The 19,727-nt window shown below is 54.1% G+C and overlaps 1 protein-coding gene across 16 annotated transcripts in view; it reads left to right on the top strand.

The window, feature by feature from the left end:
* Positions 1 to 19,727, top strand: part of ARAP1 (ArfGAP with RhoGAP domain, ankyrin repeat and PH domain 1) — a 63,033-nt gene that overhangs the window by 18,120 nt on the left and 25,186 nt on the right. For 13 of the 16 annotated variants that reach the window (XM_027083285.1, XM_027083282.1, XM_027083275.1 and 10 more), the window contains exons 2-9: positions 4,350 to 4,901; positions 16,150 to 16,319; positions 16,900 to 16,967; positions 17,568 to 17,698; positions 17,840 to 17,995; positions 18,505 to 18,574; positions 18,878 to 18,998; positions 19,405 to 19,607. In XM_027083285.1, the coding sequence (XP_026939086.1) occupies positions 4,393 to 4,901; positions 16,150 to 16,319; positions 16,900 to 16,967; positions 17,568 to 17,698; positions 17,840 to 17,995; positions 18,505 to 18,574; positions 18,878 to 18,998; positions 19,405 to 19,607 (1,428 nt within the window). In that variant the 5' untranslated portion in view covers positions 4,350 to 4,392. Of the gene's footprint in view, positions 1 to 4,349; positions 4,902 to 8,961; positions 9,289 to 16,149; positions 16,320 to 16,899; positions 16,968 to 17,567; positions 17,699 to 17,839; positions 17,996 to 18,504; positions 18,575 to 18,877; positions 18,999 to 19,404; positions 19,608 to 19,727 lie in introns of those variants that run through there. The other 3 variants (XM_027083277.1, XM_027083286.1, XM_027083288.1) reach the window with 3 other exon arrangements.

The following is a 19,727-nucleotide window of genomic DNA, read 5'->3' as shown; positions in this document are numbered from 1 at the left end:
GAGTATTGTGTGTATAATGTGTGCATATGTGTATATGTATTCTTTTTCTTTAACCCAGATTTTTACATAATAAAACAGTGTTCTGCACCTTGCTTTCCCACCCAACAATAAATCTCTAATATCATTGAATATGAACTTTAGAATCTGCCTGTGGGTAATTTTAGTTGGGATTGTGTTAGCTTTAGCTTAACCCTGGAAGAACTGATGTCATTATAATGTTGAGAGCCCACTTATTTAAGAACATCAAATGTATTTCTGTTCATTCGTGTCTTCCTTTGGGACCCTCAGGAGCCTTTTATTTTTTAAAAAAGTATCTATTTATTTGGCTGCTGCGGGTCTTAGTTGTGGCACACAGGCTCTTTGTTGCGTCGTGCAGGCTTCTCTCTAGTTTTACGTGTGGGCTCAGTAGTTGCAGCACGTGGGCTCTCTAATTGTGGTGCGCGGGCTCTAGAGTTGCCCCGTGGCATGTGGGATCTTAGTTCCCTGACCAGAGATTGAACCCATGTCCCCCGCATTGAAAGGCAGATTCTTAACCATTGTACCACCAGGGAAGTGGTACATTGTACACCAGGGAAGTCCCTCAGGAGCCTTTTAGAAAAATTCACATAGTTCAATATTTAGATGATAGAAAAAAGATGTAGAGTGAAAAGTTTCCCTCCACATGGAGGTGGGTTTCCAGGGGAGCTGATGGGGCCCAGGGAGGGCCTGGGCAGTGTGTGCATGTGGTCATGTGTTTTTGTAAATTCTTACAAAAGTAAGATGTTCTTTTTTTTTTTTTTTTTTGTGGTATGCGGGCCTCTCACTGCTGTGGCCTCTCCCGTTGCGGAGCACAGGCTCCGGACGTGCAGGCTCAGTGGCCATGGCTCATGGGCCCAGTCACTCTGCGGCATGTGGGATCTTCCCGGACCGGGGCACGAACCCGTGTCCCCTGCATTGGCAGGCGGACTCTCAACCACTGCGCCACCAGGGAAGCCCTCTTTTTTTTTTTTTAATTAAAAAATTTTTTTGAATTGAGGTGTAATTGACATATTATATTAGTTTCAGGTGTACAACATAATGATTTGATATTTGTATATATTGGAAAATGATAAGATACTCTTGTATTCTTTTTCTGAAAGAGGGCATCCAAATTGGGTAAGCTTCAGGCCCTGTGAAGTCTGGCTCTGCCTCTGCTCCCTCCTGTCCTCCTCAACCCTCGGTTTTCCTCCTTAGAGGCAACCAGCGTCACCTGTCTCATATGTATCTTTTCAGACATATCTTATGCATTTAGTGGTAGACACATACTGATCTATCCTTTCCCCCCACCCCCTTTTTTTTTTCCCATGTGAAAGGCAGAATGTTCTCTATACTGTTTTGAACCTTTCTTTGGTCACTTAATACATACTGGAGGTCATCCCTCATCAACATGTAAGGAGTTTCCTCCTTTTTTACAGAGTTTCCTCATGTTTCTTTAATCATTTAGCAACACATCTTGGAGGTCATCTCACACTAATATGTAAAACGTTTCCTCATTTTCTATGGCTCAGTTTTCTGCCGTATGACTACACTGTAATTTAGTTAACCATTCCCCGATTTTTGGGTATTTTGGTTACTTCCAACCTTTTGTTGTTATACACAATGCTGTAACCAATAACCTATGCACGTCATTTTGGACATGCATCAGGAAGACTGCAGGGTAAGTGCCCATGGGTGGCTGGGTCAAAGGGCACAGAAGCATCGGGGTTTCAAATCGATGGTGGCATTGCCCTTCCCAGAGGCACTGGCCCGGCCAGGGAGGGGAATGCCTCGCCCTGTCACCACTCAGTGTGGGGAGGTTAAGTTCCTTTTCCTGTGTTTAAGAACCATTTATACTTTTCTTTCTGTGAATTTCTCTGTTCATATTCTTTGCCTATTTTTCTGTTAGGTTACTGGTCTGTGTCTTATTTCTAGGTGCTTTTCACTTTTTAGGAAAATTAGTCTATGTTTGGGGTGTGAGTGGCAGCCCCTGGTTTGTCATTTATATTTTGGCCTTGCTTATGGTGCCTTTTTATTTTTTTTAATCATGCAGGAATGTTTGATTTGTATATAGTCGAGTATTTTACTCTTTTCTTTATCCTTCTGGATTTGTATCATTTCCAGAAGGCTTTTGCCTCTCTGAGACAAGGATTTTTTAAGTCCTTTCATGGTTTTATTTATTATTTTGAAATCTTTGATTTGTCTGTAACTTATCCTGTTGTAAGGTGTAGAGGTCCAGCTTTGTAGCTTGCTCCACAGTTGTCCCTACAATTTAATAATCCATCTCTTCCCCACTAGTTTGAGATGTTACTTTTGTTGTATACTAAATTTTTAGATTTATTTGGGTCTATTTTTGAACTTTCTGTTCTGTTTAATTGATCTGTCTGTTCAAGTGCTGGTAACCTGTACTGTTTTAATTGCCATGGTTTTATGTTTTAATATGTGGTGAGGCTGATTCTCACTCTTTACCCTTCCTTTGTCCCACTCCCTCACTTCCAGAGTTTTCCTGGCTCTTCCTGCTTGTTTGTTTTTCCACATGAACTTTCAAATAAGCTTGTCTAGCCACCGCCCACCCCACCGCCCCCCCAATTCTGTGTGTGTGCTTAGCAGGATAGTGCATATTTATAAATTAACTGAGAATTAATATCTTTATGATATTCTCTATCCAGGAGCATATCATGTCTTTCTATCTGTCCAGCTCTCCTTTTTGCCCATTAATAACACTGCACATTTTTCTCACTATAAATCCTGCACATTTCTTTCTTTTTTTATTTTTTAAAAACTTTATTTATTTATTTATTTTTGGCTGCATTGGGTCTTTGTTGCTGCACACGGGCTTTCTCTAGTTGCCGTGAGCAGGGGCTTCTCTTTGTTGTGGTGCACAGGCTTCTCGTCATGGAGCTTCTCTTGCTTCTCTTGTGGAGCACGGGCTCTAGGCGCACGGGCTTCAGTAGTTGTGGCGCGTGGGCCCAGCAGTTGTGGCTCGTGGGCTCTAGAGCACAGGCTCAGTAGTTGTGGCGCATGGGCTTAGTTGCTCCGCGGCATGTGGGATCTTCCTGGACCAGGGCTCGAACCCACGTCCCCTGCATTGGCAGGTGGATTCTTAACCACTGCACTGCCAGGGAAGCCCGATCGTGCACATTTCTTATTAAGTTTATTCTCGGTGGTTTTTATTTTGTGATGCTATTATAAATGAGGTCTTTCATCCTGGTTTCTACCTGGTCATTGCTTATAAATATCAATTCTGTTATATTAATTTTGAACCCAGCTATCTTACTAAATTCTTTTATTGTTTGTAATAGTTTCTCAGCTGAGCTTCTCGGGTTTTCCAACTCCAAACTCGTATTATTGGTAAGTAATAGATTAACTCTTCTTTCCCAGTTTTTATACCAATGATATATTTTTGTTGTCTAGAACTTTTATAATGATGGAAGTTTTTCTACTGATTTTCCATTAAGCAAAGTGCTGGTTTTTATTTTAAGGAAGTGTTGATCCATTTCTATTTTACCGATACTGCAATTTTTGTTTAAGTATGCTGGATATTGAGTTTTATCATATGCCTCTTTAGTATCTGTGGAGATGAACAGATAACTTTTTTCTTTTGATCCGTTAATCACTGCTTTGCATCATCTGTTCCTTGACTCTTGCCAGTTCAGGAGTTCTTGAGTATTGGTAGGGGACCTTAGTCCCCATTGCCTAGCGCAAGGCTATCAAATGAATGAATGGCCTTTCCTATACATTTCCCCCTGTCCCTCCTTGGGGGTGGGGGGTGGGGGTTGCTCACTCACAGGACCAGGACCCCAGAGGCTGTGTGATGCTGGGTTGCCTCATCTCCTGGAGTATTCTGCTTCCTCCAGGGGCATGGAGGTGGGGGTAAGGCTCAACCCACAGACTGGGCCTGCAGGGGAACCAGCAGTGGTATCCCTCAATCCCACCTGTACTTGCTAACCCCTGGGCCTGGCCCTCAGCTGGAAACTGGCACCTCAGAAGGAACTGGGTCCTTGCCTGGGTCTTGCAGCGGGCGGGAGGGAATGTGTGTGCAGACATAGCCACAGCAGTGGCCAAGGCTGTGGATGGGGATTCGGGTAGTACCAACTCTGAAGGCCCTGGAGGGCTTCCTAGAGCAGCTGGATGCTAGGAGGCCACAGGGGTGGGGTGTCAGCTTTCAGGCAGTGGGAGAAGCCTGCGTGTTCAGGGACCAGGCAGTACCTGGCCTTGCCTGGCACATGGGACACAGGAGAGAGGGCTTAAATACAGAGCTTACCCATGGCATGGGAAAGCCACAGAGAATTGTTGACTGGGAACCTATACCTGGGCAACCATGCCTCTGACCTGTGCCCATGTATCTCTTCCAGGTCTGGACAGAGTCCTGCTGGCTGGCTTCTGCTGACAGGAACAATGGCAGAGGCCGGGGATGGGGCCCTATCGGTGGCCGAGTGGCTGCGGGCTCTGCACCTGGAGCAGTACACCAGGCTCTTTGAGCAGCACGGACTGGTGTGGGCCACAGAGTGCCAAGGCCTCAGCGATGCCCGCCTGGTGGACATGGGCATGCTGCTCCCCGGCCACCGCCGCCGCATCCTGGCTGGCCTGCTCCGTGCCCACACGCCCCCAGCCCCTGCACCCCGCCTGACCCCACGGCCCGTGCCCATGAAGCGTCATGTCTTCCGCTCACCACCTGTGCCCACCACTCCACCGGAGCCACTGCCCATGGCTGGAGAGGATGAGGGGCTACCCACTGCCCCACCCATCCCGCCCCGGAGGAACTGCCTTCCACCCACCTGCTTCTCCCCCCCATCCATGTCTGCCCCAGACCCTGTGCTGCCCCCGCTGCCTGCCAAGCGGCATTTGACAGAGCTCAGCGTTCCGCCTGTGCCCCCTCGCACTGGGCCCCCCCGCCTGCTGGTGAGGTGAGTGGATGCCGTCCAGAATGGAGGAACATGGGCAGAGGATCTAGAGGGTTGAGGGGGAGTCTGTGGCCTTTGCCACTAGGGTAAGAAAGGCACCTTGGTGGAGGGAATAGCATGTGCAAAGCTCAGAGGTGGGAAGCACCGTCCACGGGTGCTCTGAGCAGACAGTGTGGCTGAACTGTTGTGTGAGCGAGGGGGGGTTCGTGGATGGCGCTGGTGGGACATGCTGTGAAGGCCAGGCGGGGAGCCCAGGGAGGTTTTAAGCAGAGCGATCAGATGAAAGCTGAGTACGGAAAGGATGACCCCGGCTGCTGCTAAGGTTGATGGGGGAGGAGGCTGGGAGACCAGTGAGAGGGCGCAGGGCCAGGTGCGAGGCCCCCGCTCAGGCTGTGCTAGTGAGACTGGAGAGAAGTAGGCATATTGGAGTGAGAGGTCGGCCCTAGCGTGGACAGGACTTGGGGACGGCCTGGGCATGAGCAGAGAGGGAGAGAGGAGGCTCATGGCGTCCAGGTTCCCATCTTGGGTAGATGGTGGTGCAGTTCCTGATCTGGGACCTGGCCATAGGAGGGAGCTTGGGAGGAAGTCTGGAGTTCAGTTTGGGGCCTGGTGAGTGTGAGATACTGGGAGACCAGAGTGCATTTCTCAAGTGAGGAGGTAGTATGTGGAGGAAATGGGAAGTCTAGGATGAAGAACTCGTTCTGGGGGACGCAGCAACTGCCCTGGGCCTGGCGCGGGTGCTCCCATCTTCCCCTTTCACACTGCTCCTGCCACATGTCACCCGATCCTGGAGACACTTCTCAGGCCACATCCTACTCACCCTCCCTCCTCCGCAGAACTATTTTCTCCCCTCCTAGCTCCTGGTACTCCTTGTTTTCTTGAGTTTCCTCCTAATTCTGTGGACACGCCATTTAACCTCCTTTACATATGCCCTCCCTTCCTGCCATTTGCTGGGGTGCCCAGCTTGGAGGAGCATCCCCAAGTATGGCTGGATATGTGGGGTGTAATGGAGCTTTATTGCAGCACTTGGCCAAGTCACCCTAATCTGGGAAGGCTTCTTGGAGGAGGAAGAGATATGCAGAGAGAGGTCTCCTGGTCCGTGTTACTGTTGGGCACTGTGCTGGGTGCTTTGCTCACATGCTCTCGTTTGATCCCTGCACAAGTGCTCCGGGGCATTTGTGTCCTGTTTTCAAGCAGAGAAACTAAGGCTCAGAGAAGGGAGGGCGTCGCTGGCTGGATCCATGCCAAGTATATGCTAGGGGAGCCCCGTGGGGAGGGTCTGGGAGGTTTTCCTCACTCAGAGAGGGGCATAAAGTAAAGGGGCCTTCAAAGCCAAGCCAGGGCTGTGGTGTTTTGAGATTTGACGGGTGAAAGCACAAAAAGTTTATTGTGCCTTTCCCGGGTTCACACAACTGGGAGCACCACTGGGGTCCCCCGGGAGCCTGGCTTTTAGACGGGACTGGAGTTTTCTGGTGCCACTGCACCCTCTAGTGGCCACTTTCCTGCATGTAGGAGTAATTTGTCTTTTCTTTAACTCCATCATTAGGATGGAGTGTGTGTCTGTCTGTCTGTTTGCTTGTCTCTGGGGATTGGGAGTGGGTGAACAAGGGCAGGAGGCAGGGCCCTGTCCATAGGAAGTTCACGAAGGCTGAGGAGGCAAAAACCCCAGTCGAGGAGTGGAGGCCTGGGTTCCTGCCTAGAAGGCAGGATACCTGAGCAGGTCCAGCTGGCTCCATGACTCTGATTAGGAGCTGCCCCTCCGGGCCTGTTTCCCCATCAGGTGTCCTCCTTGGCCCTCCATGGCCCTCCTGGTACTGACATCTGAATTCAGGAGACTTTCTGGGTAGAGCAAGGGTCCTACCTTCACCCCAGGGTACCAGGCCCCACTCTCAGATCCTCAGGCTGAACTTAGCCAACGTCTGGGAGAGGCCAGACTCCCATGGTCAGGAGTCCGGCCCCTTGTAGCTAGAGGACCCAAAATTCATTCCGTGCTCACAGAACTTGTAGGCAGTTATTCCTTGCAATTTGGGGCCACTCCTTAGGGCAGAGTGGCAGGTGAGCTGCCAAGCCTGGCTTCCTGTGTCCTGGGGTCTTTGACATTTGGAATTGTGGGCATCTGCAGTCCTAGCATCCTGGGCTCGCAAGGTGTACAAAGTCTTTAAAGCCCAGAGGGAGAAAAACTAAGGGCGGACAGAGCCTCACATATGTGTAACAGGCGAAGGCTGGGCAGGTTTGGGGCGAGGATTCAGCCTGACTGGCTACCCTGTCCCCTCATAGCCCCTTTCTATGACTCCAGGCTCCGTGGTGCACAGTGGAAGACTGCTCAGCCTGGCCTGCTCCTGCCCCCCTTGCAGGAGTCCCCGCTTCCTGATGTGGCCTTCCTGTCCTTGCCTGCACCCTCTAGTGATGAGGGCCTCACCCTCTCAATCATAGGGCCTCTTACACCAGATCAGGTGGTGACTGAGGGAGCATTTTTGCCTGGCTCCGGTCCATCACTGGGCTCCCCAGCAGAATCTGGGATCTAGTGACTCCACATGAGGGCATGCCTGGCCAGTTTGTGTGTGTGCATCCCTAGGCGTGTGTCCGTCAGGATAGTAGTGTGTCTGTGTATTTTTGCATCCGCACATGTCCTAAGGGAGGCGATGTATGATCCTAACATGTGCACACAGGTGGGGATTTGAAACTGTATGCACCATACAGTTTCAGTGGTGACTTGCTGTAGTGTGTGCAGATTTATCAAGGCCTGTGTGCACACCTACACGTGCCCATGCGTACTGGTATTGTGGGGACTCCAACAGCGTGAGTGTATTGGTGAGTGCGTGTGATGTGGGTGGTGAATTGGCATGTGTGTTATTTGTGTACTGTCAGGTGTGAGCCAGTGTGTGCTTGTGCTGTGTTTGCACGTGCTGCCAAGAGGCTGAGCCCCCTAGAATGTCAGCTCCATTAGTGCTCAGATGCTCATCAGTTTCATCTACGACTGAATCCCCAACATCTGAAACAGTGCCAGGTGCCTAGCAGGCACTCAGCAAGTGTTTGCTGTGTTAGTAAATAGATGAGGCCTGCATGAGCTTCTGTACTGCCAGGCGCTGAGCACATGTGCTGCCCGCGCAGACTCACCCCTAGTGGACCCTGGACAGTAGGGTTACAGGACACCCCAAATCCCTTCCCACTACCCAATCTCTGTCACCCCAGGCCTCTTAGAAAGGGAGAGACTTCAAGGGAGGCAGGCAGAAAAGGAGCAGGGATGGGGTCCTCTCCCCTCTGCGCCAACTGGGTCAGGACTCTCAGAACCAGGTTCATTATTCTGCCTGGCCTGGGAGGACCCCATTGCACCCTCAAAGGGTTTGCACACCCACCATCACTTAAGCCTGTCATAGGGAACTAGCTAAGTCCAGAGATGCTGAGAAACTTGTTCAAAGTCACACAGCCCAGTGCAGGGGAAGCTGATGTTCAAACCCTGCCTCCTGGCCTGGGACTGTCTACTCAGCTTTAAGTCTCATAGATGTGAACGCTCTGAGCCTGCTTCCCTGAGCGTGGCAGAGAGGTCATTCCTGATCCAGGGTTCCAGGGTCACCCTGCAGAGCCCCTCCTAGGCTGCTCTGGGCCTCTGTTTCCTCCTCTGACACCTGGATGTCTGGAGATACCTTGGGAAGAGGGAGTATTTGTCCAGACGGGACAGCTACCAGCTAGAGTCACACTGCAAGGCCTCCTACCTGTGCCCTCGACCACCCTGCAGCCCAGCCAATCCCTGGTCTTCCTGAAGGCTGATCACTTGTTGCCAGGGCAGAACTGGCTCCCTTCAGAGAGCCTCTTTCCCAGCTTCTCTGGGCCTCCTTGTGGGCGTGGGGAGGGGCCAGCCAGGACCAGGGCCTTCTGGGTGTTCACTCTGTAAGGTCCTGCTAGGTGGCACTGGGGTGGCTTGTCCACTCACTCCAGCTGGGTGGGGGGGCAGCCTGGGGGCGGACAGGAAGTGTCTGTCCCGGGGGATTCTGGGTGACTTTTCTCTCTGTCTCAGTCTGTGTTTTCAGGAAGTGTGTGTGTTGGCCAGGGCTGCAGGGGGGTGGGGTGAGGCGGAGAGCAGGAAGCTAGAGGAGACCAGAGCTGGATTCAGACACAGACACACACGTACACGTACACACACTCACTCTCCCGGACAGACCCACAGTTACACACAGGAACACACACTCAGGCAAGTGATCACAGACACTCAGACCCAAATCACGGGTGCACAGAGCCATGCCTGGACCCAGACGCGGCCTCAGACATACCCAGGGAGTGGGGCCGGCCTGTCTGTGAGACCAGCCCAGGTCGGACACAGGCTGCACACGCTGGGCCCGGCTGACCAGAGCCACAGGAGTCCTCGGGCCCCGGACCCAGAGGGCGTCAGAGGGTGAGCGAGGGGCCGCCGTGGGCTGGGCTGTCGGCCAAGGGAAGGTGGGGAGGCTCCTCTGGCGGGCCTGGGAGGGCAGGAATCCCTGTCTGTCTGTCTGCCACCTCTCCGCAGGCTGGGTTTTCTGTGCTGGTCTCCTCCCCCTCCCTTTTTTACTCTCAGAATTTTCTGTCTTCTTTCACTTTGTCTACATTTTCTGTTTTTCTCCTGCCCTTTCCTTTTCTCCCCTCTCTCTTCGCCCTCTCTGCCCTGGGCTTTCCAGGTCTCCATCTCCCCATAAACCTCTCTCCTGGGTCCACTCGGAGCCCCCCGGGGCCTGTTTCCTGGGCTTCACAGACTGCTCCTCTGTGGGGTCTCTGCCCCTCAGGGATCTGGTGCTGATCTCGGTTCTGGCTCCCTGCACCCCACTGAGGATTGCCTCCAGAGGCTTAGGTGACTTCTCTCAGGGTCAAATTCAAGGGTGCTGTGGCTCTGGGCAGCTCCTACCAGAGCCCCCTTGCCCTCCCCCCAGTCCAGGTGATAGGAAGGCCTGCCAAGGGCTGGCACTTAGCTGGCGACTTCCTATCCCTCCTTCCAGGGCTGGTGGTGTGGTGGGGGTGCCTGTGTCATTGGGGGGCTCCCCCCAATTGCTGTGGTCCCTAATGAGCTCAATAACCCTGTGCTTGGGCCACTGGGGACATAGAGATTCCTCTAACCAGGTCCTGTCTGTGTACCTGGCTCTGCCCTGCGCCCTTGGCTCATCTTTCCATAGGGCCCAGCAGACACCTGCACCTTCTCCTCCAGCCAGGCCAGCCCTGGGATGGGGGAGAGGGGCTAGTACAGTTGTGAGGCACCTGAAGGGTGAACTTCCTCCCCCCACTGCCTTCACAAGCCAGCACAGGGTCAGGCCTGGGAAGCAGGAAGAGCTGCCATGGGAGACCTGGGCCTCAGCCCTTTCCTGCCCATGACAGCAAGACTCCCAACTGTGTGAGCTTAGAGGAGGGAGCAGTTTGGGTAGACTTCCTGGTGAAGGAGGTGTGTCCTGAGCACAGGGGAGTCGATGAGGATTAAACAAAAAAAGACTCCCAGCAGGATGTCTGGCACATAGGGGGTACTTAGCAAATGATAGCTATATTGTTCCAGGGTGAAGTACAAAGAGCTGGGTGAAACCTTGGTTTTGAGGGTGGATGCCAGGTCCGTGGGGCACTGCTGTATGGAGGGATGGAGAGCTGCTGACCTCCAGTAATCAGTATGTGAGTGGGGCGATGGTCATTCATTCATTCAGAACACAGTCCAGGAAGCCCCCTCTGTGTTGGGTGACGCTGTGGCATGGAGAGGGATTGGCCTGAGGGGACTCACAGCATTGCAAAAGCTGAAAGCCATACCGCAGACATCACGTCTAAGCAAGTGAGACCCCAAGAAGGGCTTCTCTGCTGTGGCTTGGGCAGAAGTAAGTAGGACAGAGCCCGGAAAGCGCTAGAGGGGCTGACCCTTGGGCCTCATGATGGAGAAGGAAGGACGAGGGCAGCCACGGAGGAAGAAAGAAACCTAGGGCTGACTGAGGCCTGGGCCCCAAGTAGGATGAGGAAGTGGGCAGTTGGGAAAGATTGCCCCTGTGGGACGAGGAGGTCAGAAGAGGAGGCAGATGTGTCCAAATCAGAGTCTGATCCCACCTCTTGGCCCTGCTGGTGAAAATCCAGGAGCTGGGTTTGGGCTGGGTCCCTCCAAGGCCTGTGTGACCCTGTAGGGGGAAAGTCCTGATTCCAGGACAGGGTATAGGCCTGAGTCCTTGGTCCTCTGAGGTCAGTTCAGTGAAGGAAACATTGACAGACACAACTATACTGAGTGCTCAGAAGTGTGGGGACTGGAGAAGCCTCAGAAGGCCCCTGGGGCATGAAGGGAGGTGCAAAGTGGAGGGGGAAGATGTATGATTTGCACCTTTGGAAGGAGAAGTAGGAGATGGCCAGATGGAGTTGCGTTCCTGGTGGAAGGAACAACATATGCAAAAGCCTGGAAGTGTGCATTTATGGAACGCAGCTCAGTCAAGGATGGCTGGAATGTAAGAGTGGATCAGTTCAAGGCCAGCCTGAGACATTCAGGCTGCCCCACTCTGCAGCCCTGCCCATCTACCCTTATGGTGTTTGACATAAATAGAAAGGAGTGAAGGGAGGACCAGGGGCCACCCTGGAGGAGAGGGCTATGGGACAGGTTCCTGGCCCATCCTGTGGGGCCTGAGCCTCCTTCAACCACAGGCAGGGTGAGAAAGTTGTGCTGGTGACATGTGGCAGTTGGCTCTCCTTACTGAATTATCAGTGAGCCTGGAAGCCGACCAGAGAGGAACCTGAGGCTCAGAGGTAAAGTGACCTGCTTTGTAAGGACACAACCTGATGTGAGGTCTAGCTGGGATGCAAGCCCAGACCCACCTGGCTGCAAAGCTCTGTCTCTTACCTACAGTGACCACAAATCTCATTTCATCCAGGACAGGCCTGCTTACATCTGTTGCCCTGACATAGTTATTAATAGGGCCTCTTTTAACTGTCAGAAATGTTCTGGTTTATATGATTAATTATATGGTCACTCTACTCGTACCCGTTCTGGCTCGGGACCCTCATATATCCCTCAACCCACAGATACAAGGTTGGCTGTGTGTATTTGCCCTAAACCAATAAAACAAACCTTCTTAGGCTGAGGGCCCAGGCTGGAGTGGGCCTGCCCAGGAGTGCCCAGATCCATATGTCACTTGGATAGAGGAGAAAGGGCCCTAAGGAGCAGAGGAGCCAGGAATGAGGGGCAGGGGGTGAGCAGCTCTGTGTGGGCATCTTGGAGGCTACCTAGAAGAGGCCCACTGAGCCGTATTTTGAGGTACAGATAGGCTTTCCATGGACTGAGATGTAAGGAGAGGGCAGGGAGATGCAGGCAGGAGGAAGTGGTGTGGGCGAAGGCTCATAGGAGGGACCACTGAGTCCCTGCTCAGGTTTGGGACTGATCTACTGGTCTTGTGGGGTCAGAGATCAGTGGGGAACATCCCAGCTGGACCTTAGCCGCAGACTGGAGCTGGGGCTGCTCTAAGGGGTGCAGGCACTGAGTGGCCAGGACTCTGGCTGGGTTAGGGTCATTCTGTGGGCACTGCCCCTTCCCCTGGGATTTTCCCACATCCGTGCCTTCCTGATACCACTTCTCCTTTCCTGGGCCTGGCTCTGACTCAGCATGACCCTGGTCCTCTATGGTAGGCAGGCGGGGGGTCAGCTTGGAGGCTTCCTGGAGGAGGTGTCTATTATGAGGTCGGGAGGCCCATGGGGCCTCTTTCTCCCACCTTCTTGGCACATAGCCCTCTTCCTGCAAAGGCTTTGCTGGGAGAGGAGCCCTTAGCATCTGTTCCCCTCTCCTTTCTTACCGTGGTAACACAGCCATCAGCGCTGTGATCACGTTTCCTTTTGGATGGAACATCAACCCTAGAGCTTCCTGGATCCTGAGTTGGGTGCCAGTGTGAGGAGACGGGCCTCAGAGAAGCCCTCAGATCCTGGCTGTGGCCTCCTCATTTGCCACTGGTGGTTGAGCCTTCAGCTGTGGTGCTGGATTTCCTGGGTGCAAATCCCAGCTGTGGGACCAAGGACAAATTAACTTCGTCTCTCTGTGCCTCCGTTTCCTCATCTGTAAAGTGGGAATAGCAATAAGCCATACGTTACTGAATGAATGAATCCACGTAAAGCACCTAGAAGACAGCTGGGAAAACACACACACACACATAATTAATAAGAATTAATTAATCCAGGTCTTCATTTATTTATTCATCCCTGCTGAGTGCTGGGCATACAGTAGTGAAGAAGATGGGTGTGGCACTTGTCTTAGGGAGCCCACATGCTGGGGAGCCAGGCCTCAGGAAGGGCAGGACCCTCTCATAAGATCAGGCAGTGATGGGGGAGGACTGGGGGCCAGAGATGGGAGGACTGATGCCGCTTGGGCTCCGAGGATACTCTGTTGCCATCACCTTTGCCTCAGCACTGGCCCTCAGTCCTGGGGGAGGTGGGGAGCCAGGCCCACTCAGGCTGCTTGGTATTGGAAGGGCAGAGCCTGTCTGTCCCCCCTGCTCTGAGCCAGTCTGACTGGTCCTGGTCCAACAGCTTAGAGCTCTGTTGTCAGCTGATCACAGACTGGGCCCCCAAGGGCCCCTTCCTCTTGGAGTCTGGGAGACTGTGTGATCTCCAAGGACATTGTACTTGACTAGCTGGGGGGCCGACACCGCAGGTCATGCCCTTGGGCCTGTGTGTACTCACTCAGCCTTTCATTTGCTTCTCTCCCCACCCTGTCCGCCAGCCTATCCACCTACCCATCCACCCCCCACCCACCCATACAACATGCTCTTGTTGCTCACTCAGCCAGGCCCTATGGGTGGACTATGGGGATAAAGAGTCAAGTCCAAGGCTGCCCCTGCCCTAAAGAGACTCAGGGTCAAGTCGGGGAGACAGCCTAGTACAGTGTCCATCAGCGGGTCTTCATAGGTCCAGCTAAACCCCTACCCTAGGCCCACTTGGCATCAGATTCCCTGAAAAGCATATAGAGAGGGAATAACTGGCCACCAGGACAGCAGCAGGTCTTCCTCTGCTGTGGGGTCCTTGTGGCAGTCAGCGCCACTGTCCACACATCTGTCCAGGAGCTGTTCTCTGTGGTCCTCCAGGGGGCAGCTCAGGGATGAGGGATGAGACTCACAGCCAACAGGTGTGGGCGCCACCCTGGCTTAGAGAACTCTCGCCCCAAGGGGCCAATATGTCTTGTAACAACCGCACAAGTGTGGTCTCAGGTCCCTGCACAGGCTGTGCCCGGTTATGAGCCATCACACTCTGGGAAGTCCAAAGCTCCGACTTCTCCCCCAGGTCAAGAGACCATTTACAGTTTCTCCTTAGTCTAGGTGCAGTTCCACACTCAGGCCACTTTTGCCAAAGGCACTGTTGCCTCAGAGCATGGCTGACGTACCACTTTTAGCAGGTTTCTAGGGGGAAAGAGTTTTTTTGTTCATTCTTTACCCTTGGAGAGGAAGGAGATAGGGAGCAGGGTAATGTGGAAGTAGCCAGGTGTCCTAAGAAGCACCCAGACTGTGGACTCAGGGTTCAGGTCCTGGCTTAGATTCTAGCACAGTACCTGGCACAAAGGAGGGAGGTAGTAAAAAGCGAAAGTTACTTGGAATAACTCATCTAAAGCTCATATCAGAGGGGAACATGGGCAGGGCCTGGAGGAGCAGGAAGGAGGGGTCAGGAAAAACTTTCAGAGAAGGGGCACTTGAGAAAGAAGTTAAAGAATGAGTAGATGTTCTCTGATCAGAGACCAGGGAGCAAGGTATTCCTGCAGGAGGCAACAGCAGGAGCAAAGGCCCGGCATCATGGTCATGCCCCAGCCCTTCCTTGCCTTCTCGGCGGTCACACACTGTCAGCCACTGCCAGGAACACTGGGGCAGTGGACCAGGCTGAGATCACCAGGGAAGAAAGTTGCCCGCCCGCTCCTATGCTCTTCCTCAGCCCCTGCTGCATGCTGGCAGAAACAGCAGTTGGGGCCAGGCTTCTAGAGCTCAGGCACCTGTTCCGGCTGGTGGTCTCTGTGCATCCTGTGTGCTGATGCACGACACGCCTTGTCATGGTTAATCCTCCAGCCACCCTGCCACAACAGTTTTGTAGTCCTTATTTTACAGATGAGGAAACCGAGGCTCAGAAAGGCTAGGTGCTTGCCCCAGGACAGACAGGAACTGAGACTGAGGCGAGGTTGAAACCCACGTCTCTGATGTCCTTTGGAGACGCTCAGCCTGCAGGAAGCAGTGCGATCTGTGCTGAGACAGACAGACAGGAGCACTGTGGCTGTGGGAGTTCAGGTACCTTGAACCTGGCCTTGGAGTCAGAGAAGGCTTCTGGGGGGAGTGATAGCAGAGATGAGAAGTGTGGTAGGTTCAGGTGAGTTTGAGGGGTCCTGGGGGATGGTGAATATTCAAGACGAGAGAAGATGGTCTTGATCCAGAGACTCGCGGCTTATGGCCTCAGGACTTGGTTTCTAAGGCTCTGGTCTGTGCCCTTGGCCTTGATGCCCATTTCAGTCCTGCGCCATCCATTCTCCAGCAGACACCTTCTTATCCTTAAAATCTCAGGTCCAGGGACTTCCCTGGTGGCACAGTGGTTAAGAATCCGCCTGCCAATGCAGGGGACACGGGTTCGGTCGCTGGTCCGGGAAGATCCCACATGCCGTGGAGCACCTAAGCCTGTGTGCCACAACTACTGAGCCTGTGCTCTAGAGGCCGCGAGCCACAGCTACTGAGCCTGCGTGCCACAACTACTGAAGCCTGTGCGCCTAGAGCCCGTGCTCCGCAACAAGAGAAGCCACTGCAACGAGAAGCCCACGCACTGCAACTAAGGGTAGCCCCCGCTCGCCACAACTAGAGAAAGCCCATGCGCAGCAACAAAGACCTAATGCAGCCAAAAATAAAAATAAATAAATAAATAAAATATAAATAAATAAAAGCTCAGGTCCAGCCTTCCCTGACTCCCAGGCTAGGATGCACACCACCCCCCACCCCTTTCTGGTCTTCATCTCTCTTTTAGAGTGGAGATCCAGTGGGTACATGTGGCTAAAACTCAGCACTCTGGGGACAGGTGACCCTGTCTCAGCAAGGCAGGGCCAGCTCATGAAGCCAAGGAAGGTGCCTGCTCTGGAGAGCTTGGAGGGTTTGGGGCAGGGGAGGGAGGCAAGGAGGGCTCTGTCTGAGTGTGTGGAATGAATGAGTTGTGCAGCTGCTCATGTGAGCTGGGGGGCGCAGTGGGTTTGAGTCCTGGTTCTGTCGCAGTGTCGCTGGCGCAGTGACTCAGCCGCACTGAACTTGATGCCCAACTTTTGGTCTGTTCCCAGCCTTCCTGCCAAGGAAGAAGAGTTACTGTCACCGCCACCATCATTCCCTCCCCAGCCAGAGCCTGAGGAGCCCCCGGCCATCTTCCCCCGGGGGCCTCCCCAGCCCCCATCTCCACCTCCCAGCCCCCCAGAGATTCCCCCGAAGCCTCTCTGCGTGCTCCCAGAGTTTGGTGAGTGCCGTAGCGAAGCGTGGGGCTCTGGGTGGGTGGCCTGGGATCAGGGCTGGAGAGTCTGCAAGGGCGTAAGGATCGTGCTCCCCGTTCTGTTGGGCCCTGCCACCGACCCACTCTGTGGCCCTGGACAGGTGAGCATCTTCCCTTCATCCTCAGAATGGAGACAGCACCCAGCTCTCTGACCTATTGACTGTTAGGTGTGGGCAGATGGCAGACTTCTTGGTTTGCCCGTGGTTTAGAGTCTGGGACTGTTTTCCATGGTCATGGGCAGTTTGCTTTTCCTTGGATTGTCCACTTTTTCTTGTCTCGATTCGTGTTGCTTTTTTTTAGCCTTTTTAAGACAGTCCCTACCCTGACCCCCAAGCTTGCTGCCCAGTCAGACCTCCCTGTGGTGGCCCGGCCTCTCCTTTGGCAGCCCCCTAGTGCTGTCCTGTGAAGCCCCGAGAATATAAATAGCACTTCCTGTCCTTTGTGCCTTTTTTTGCAAGCCAAGCCAGGGTGGGGCAGGGTCTTTCTTAGGCTGGGGGAGGCCAGGCTTCTTTGCCTTTGAGTCTCCCCCTCCCCTCTATCTCCCCAGATGACCCTGACTACGATGAGCTCCCAGAGGAGGGGCCGAGGGCCCCAGCTGCCGTGATGACCAAGAAGGTGGGTCAGGCAGTGGTTAGGGTTTGGGCTGTCTGCCTGTCAGTGTGGAGGGCAGGCTACCCAGGTGCCTTTCAGACCCTGGGGACCACCAGATGGAGAGTAGGTAGCCGGGTCCCTGGAGAGTTCCCTTCCCCTTCACTGTCTTGCTCTGTGGGGGTCTGGGGGCTCTGGTTTGTGGATCCAGTCTTCAGCTGCATCTGGATGGCTGTGTGGCCCCTTCTCTCTCTTGGTGTTTGGAGCACATCTGTCTTGGGGTGTCCCTCTGTCTCTGTTTCACTTTGTGTCCCCGTGTCACCCTCTCTCTGAGTGCCTTAACGTTCCATCCATGTGTCTTTTTCTCTATCCCTTTATCTTTCTGTCTTTGTCTCTCACCTGGGCCCGTGCCTGCACTGGTTTTCTCTGTACCTGTGACCCCGTCTCCCTGGGTCCCTGTGCAGACTGCTGGGGGCTGGGGAGGAAAGGAGTGTGAGGAAAGAGAAGTAAATGTGCAGAGTTGTGTGGGTCCAGGATGGAGTGGACAGAGGGGGATGTGGCAGCCCCTAGTTGGGTGTGATCTGGGGCTTGGAGGGGAGCATGACACTGAGCGGGTCTGGGGAACAGGAGGACCCCCCAGTGAGCCAAGTCCCGAGGGCCGTGCGTGTGGCCAGTCTGCTGAGCGAGGGGGAGGAGCTGTCCGGGGATGACCAAGGGGATGAAGCTGAGGATGGCCACGCCTACGAGGACATCCCCAAGTAAGCGTCCTCTTCTCTCCGGTGGTTCTCCCACCCAGCTATCCTCCTTCCCCAAGCCCGGCCCAGCCTCTCCGTGTCCTCCGCCCCCACCCCATGGGAGCCCCCACTCTGGCCTCCTCACTCCCTCTCTTCTCCCCCCAGTGGTGGATGGCACACTAGCAGCCTGAGCTCATCCTTGCCCAGCAGCCTCCTGATTCCTGATCCCCGACCGCACCCCATGGACGGGCTGCCTGTGGGCCCCACTCCCAGCCCACCTGTCATCAAGGCTGGCTGGCTGGACAAGAACCCACCGCAAGGGTGAGTGAAGCCTGGTGGGTCCTACTGGTGCTCTGCATGGTGTGGGCTCTAGTATACTGGTATCGCGGATCAGAAAACCAGAGGGGACAGGGTTATTGGAGCAGGTCTCCCTCCAGGCAGACTGTAACTGTCAATCATCCCCACCAGACCTATGCTTTATTACCCTTAACACTGAGAAGTCCTTTCTCTGGCGGTCCAGTGGTTAAGACTGCGCTCCCAATGCAGGGGGCACGGGTTTGATCCCTAGTTGGGGAACTAAGATCCCTCATGCTGCACAGAGCAGCCAAAAAAAATCCCGAAACTGGGAAGTCCTACTTGGAGTCTGACATCAATCACTCTTGCTGTAGGTAAAAGTTCATCTTCTCAGTGACCACTTGGGATCCTTCCTCCCTTGGACCTGGCTGTTCCTAACTTTGTATGTGGCTTCCAGAGGGGGCTAGGGTGATCCCAGAGCCTCTCCCTAATTCCCAGTCCTTTGCTCTGTTGTCCCTCTGCCTCTGCCTCTCCAGATCTTATATCTATCAGAAGCGATGGGTGAGACTGGATACCGATCACCTACGATACTTTGATAGTAACAAGGTGAGGCCCGTGTTAGTCCGTGATATGACCCTGCTTTAGCCTGGTCTTGGGTTGAACCCCAACACTGGACCCAGGTGGAGTCCGTCCCTAGATGAGTCCTCACCAGAGCTGTAGTGTGACTCCTTGAACTGTGTCCTCCTGGCCCATTGGCCAGCCTTGGCCTTGGCCAGGGTTGGTGTAGGGGCTGTCACCACCTGTGGGAGGTGGGGCTGCAACTTTCATTTCAACAGAGGTTGAGGGAGTCAAGGAGGGGCTGGGCCTCTGTGGGCCTCACCCCACAGTCGGCTCCTCTCTCTCCCCCAGGATGCCTACTCAAAGCGCTTTGTCCCTGTGGCCTGCATCTCCCGAGTGGCTGCTATTGGGGACCAAAAGTTTGAAGTGATCACGAACAACCGGACCTTTGCCTTCCGGGCGGAGAGTGATGGTAGGGAGGGGGGCAGGAGGAAGACTGGCAGTTTGGCTTGAGAAGTGAGGGAGGAGAACCAGGGCACATCTGCTCCCCCCACATCAAACTGAGAGAGGAGTCAACCCTCTGTGAGGTGGGGGAGGGGAGGGCCCCCTCTGTCCAACTTTGTGCTGAGTCCTCAGAACCACACATCCCCATTTACAGGGGAGAAGCAGGCTCAGAGAGGCCAAGCGCCTTGCCCACCCTAAGTGGCACAGCTGGGATTGGAGCCTGAGCTTGTCCAAGTCAGAGAACTTAGAGATAGGTAGGCCAGCCTGGGTGGGCTTTCTGGCAGAGGTGTTGCCTGAGGGGCCTGGAATGGGGAACCCTTAGGGGGATCCCCACCAGGCTGAGCTGGGGCTTGCCCCTTGCCCTGTGCCTGCAGTGGAGCGGAAGGAGTGGATGCAGGCCCTGCAGCAGGCGGTGGCTGAGCAGCGTGCTCGGGCCCGACTGTCTAGTGCTCATCCGTTGGGAGTTCAAGGCTCAGAGCCCCCTGACCGCGCCGGCAGCCTGGAGCTACGTGGCTTCAAGAATAAACTCTATGTGGCCGTGGTCGGGGACAAAGTGCAGCTTTACAAGAATCTGGAGGTGCGACTGGTCAGCCAGGCTGCCGAACCTCTCCCGTTTCCCCTGTCCACCTAGTCCCTTAGTCCTACCCCCCACCCACCTGGTCCCTCTACCCCGCCCACCTGGTTCCTCAGCCCCTCA

Source organism: Aethalodelphis obliquidens, unplaced genomic scaffold (assembly GCF_003676395.1).
Source record: "Aethalodelphis obliquidens isolate GAN/ISIS:26980383/991018 unplaced genomic scaffold, ASM367639v1 scaffold50, whole genome shotgun sequence".
NCBI classification, from domain to species: Eukaryota; Metazoa; Chordata; class Mammalia; order Artiodactyla; family Delphinidae; genus Aethalodelphis; species Aethalodelphis obliquidens.
The sequence above is the reverse complement of the archived record's forward strand: the minus strand, read 5'-3'. Positions and strand labels throughout refer to the sequence as shown.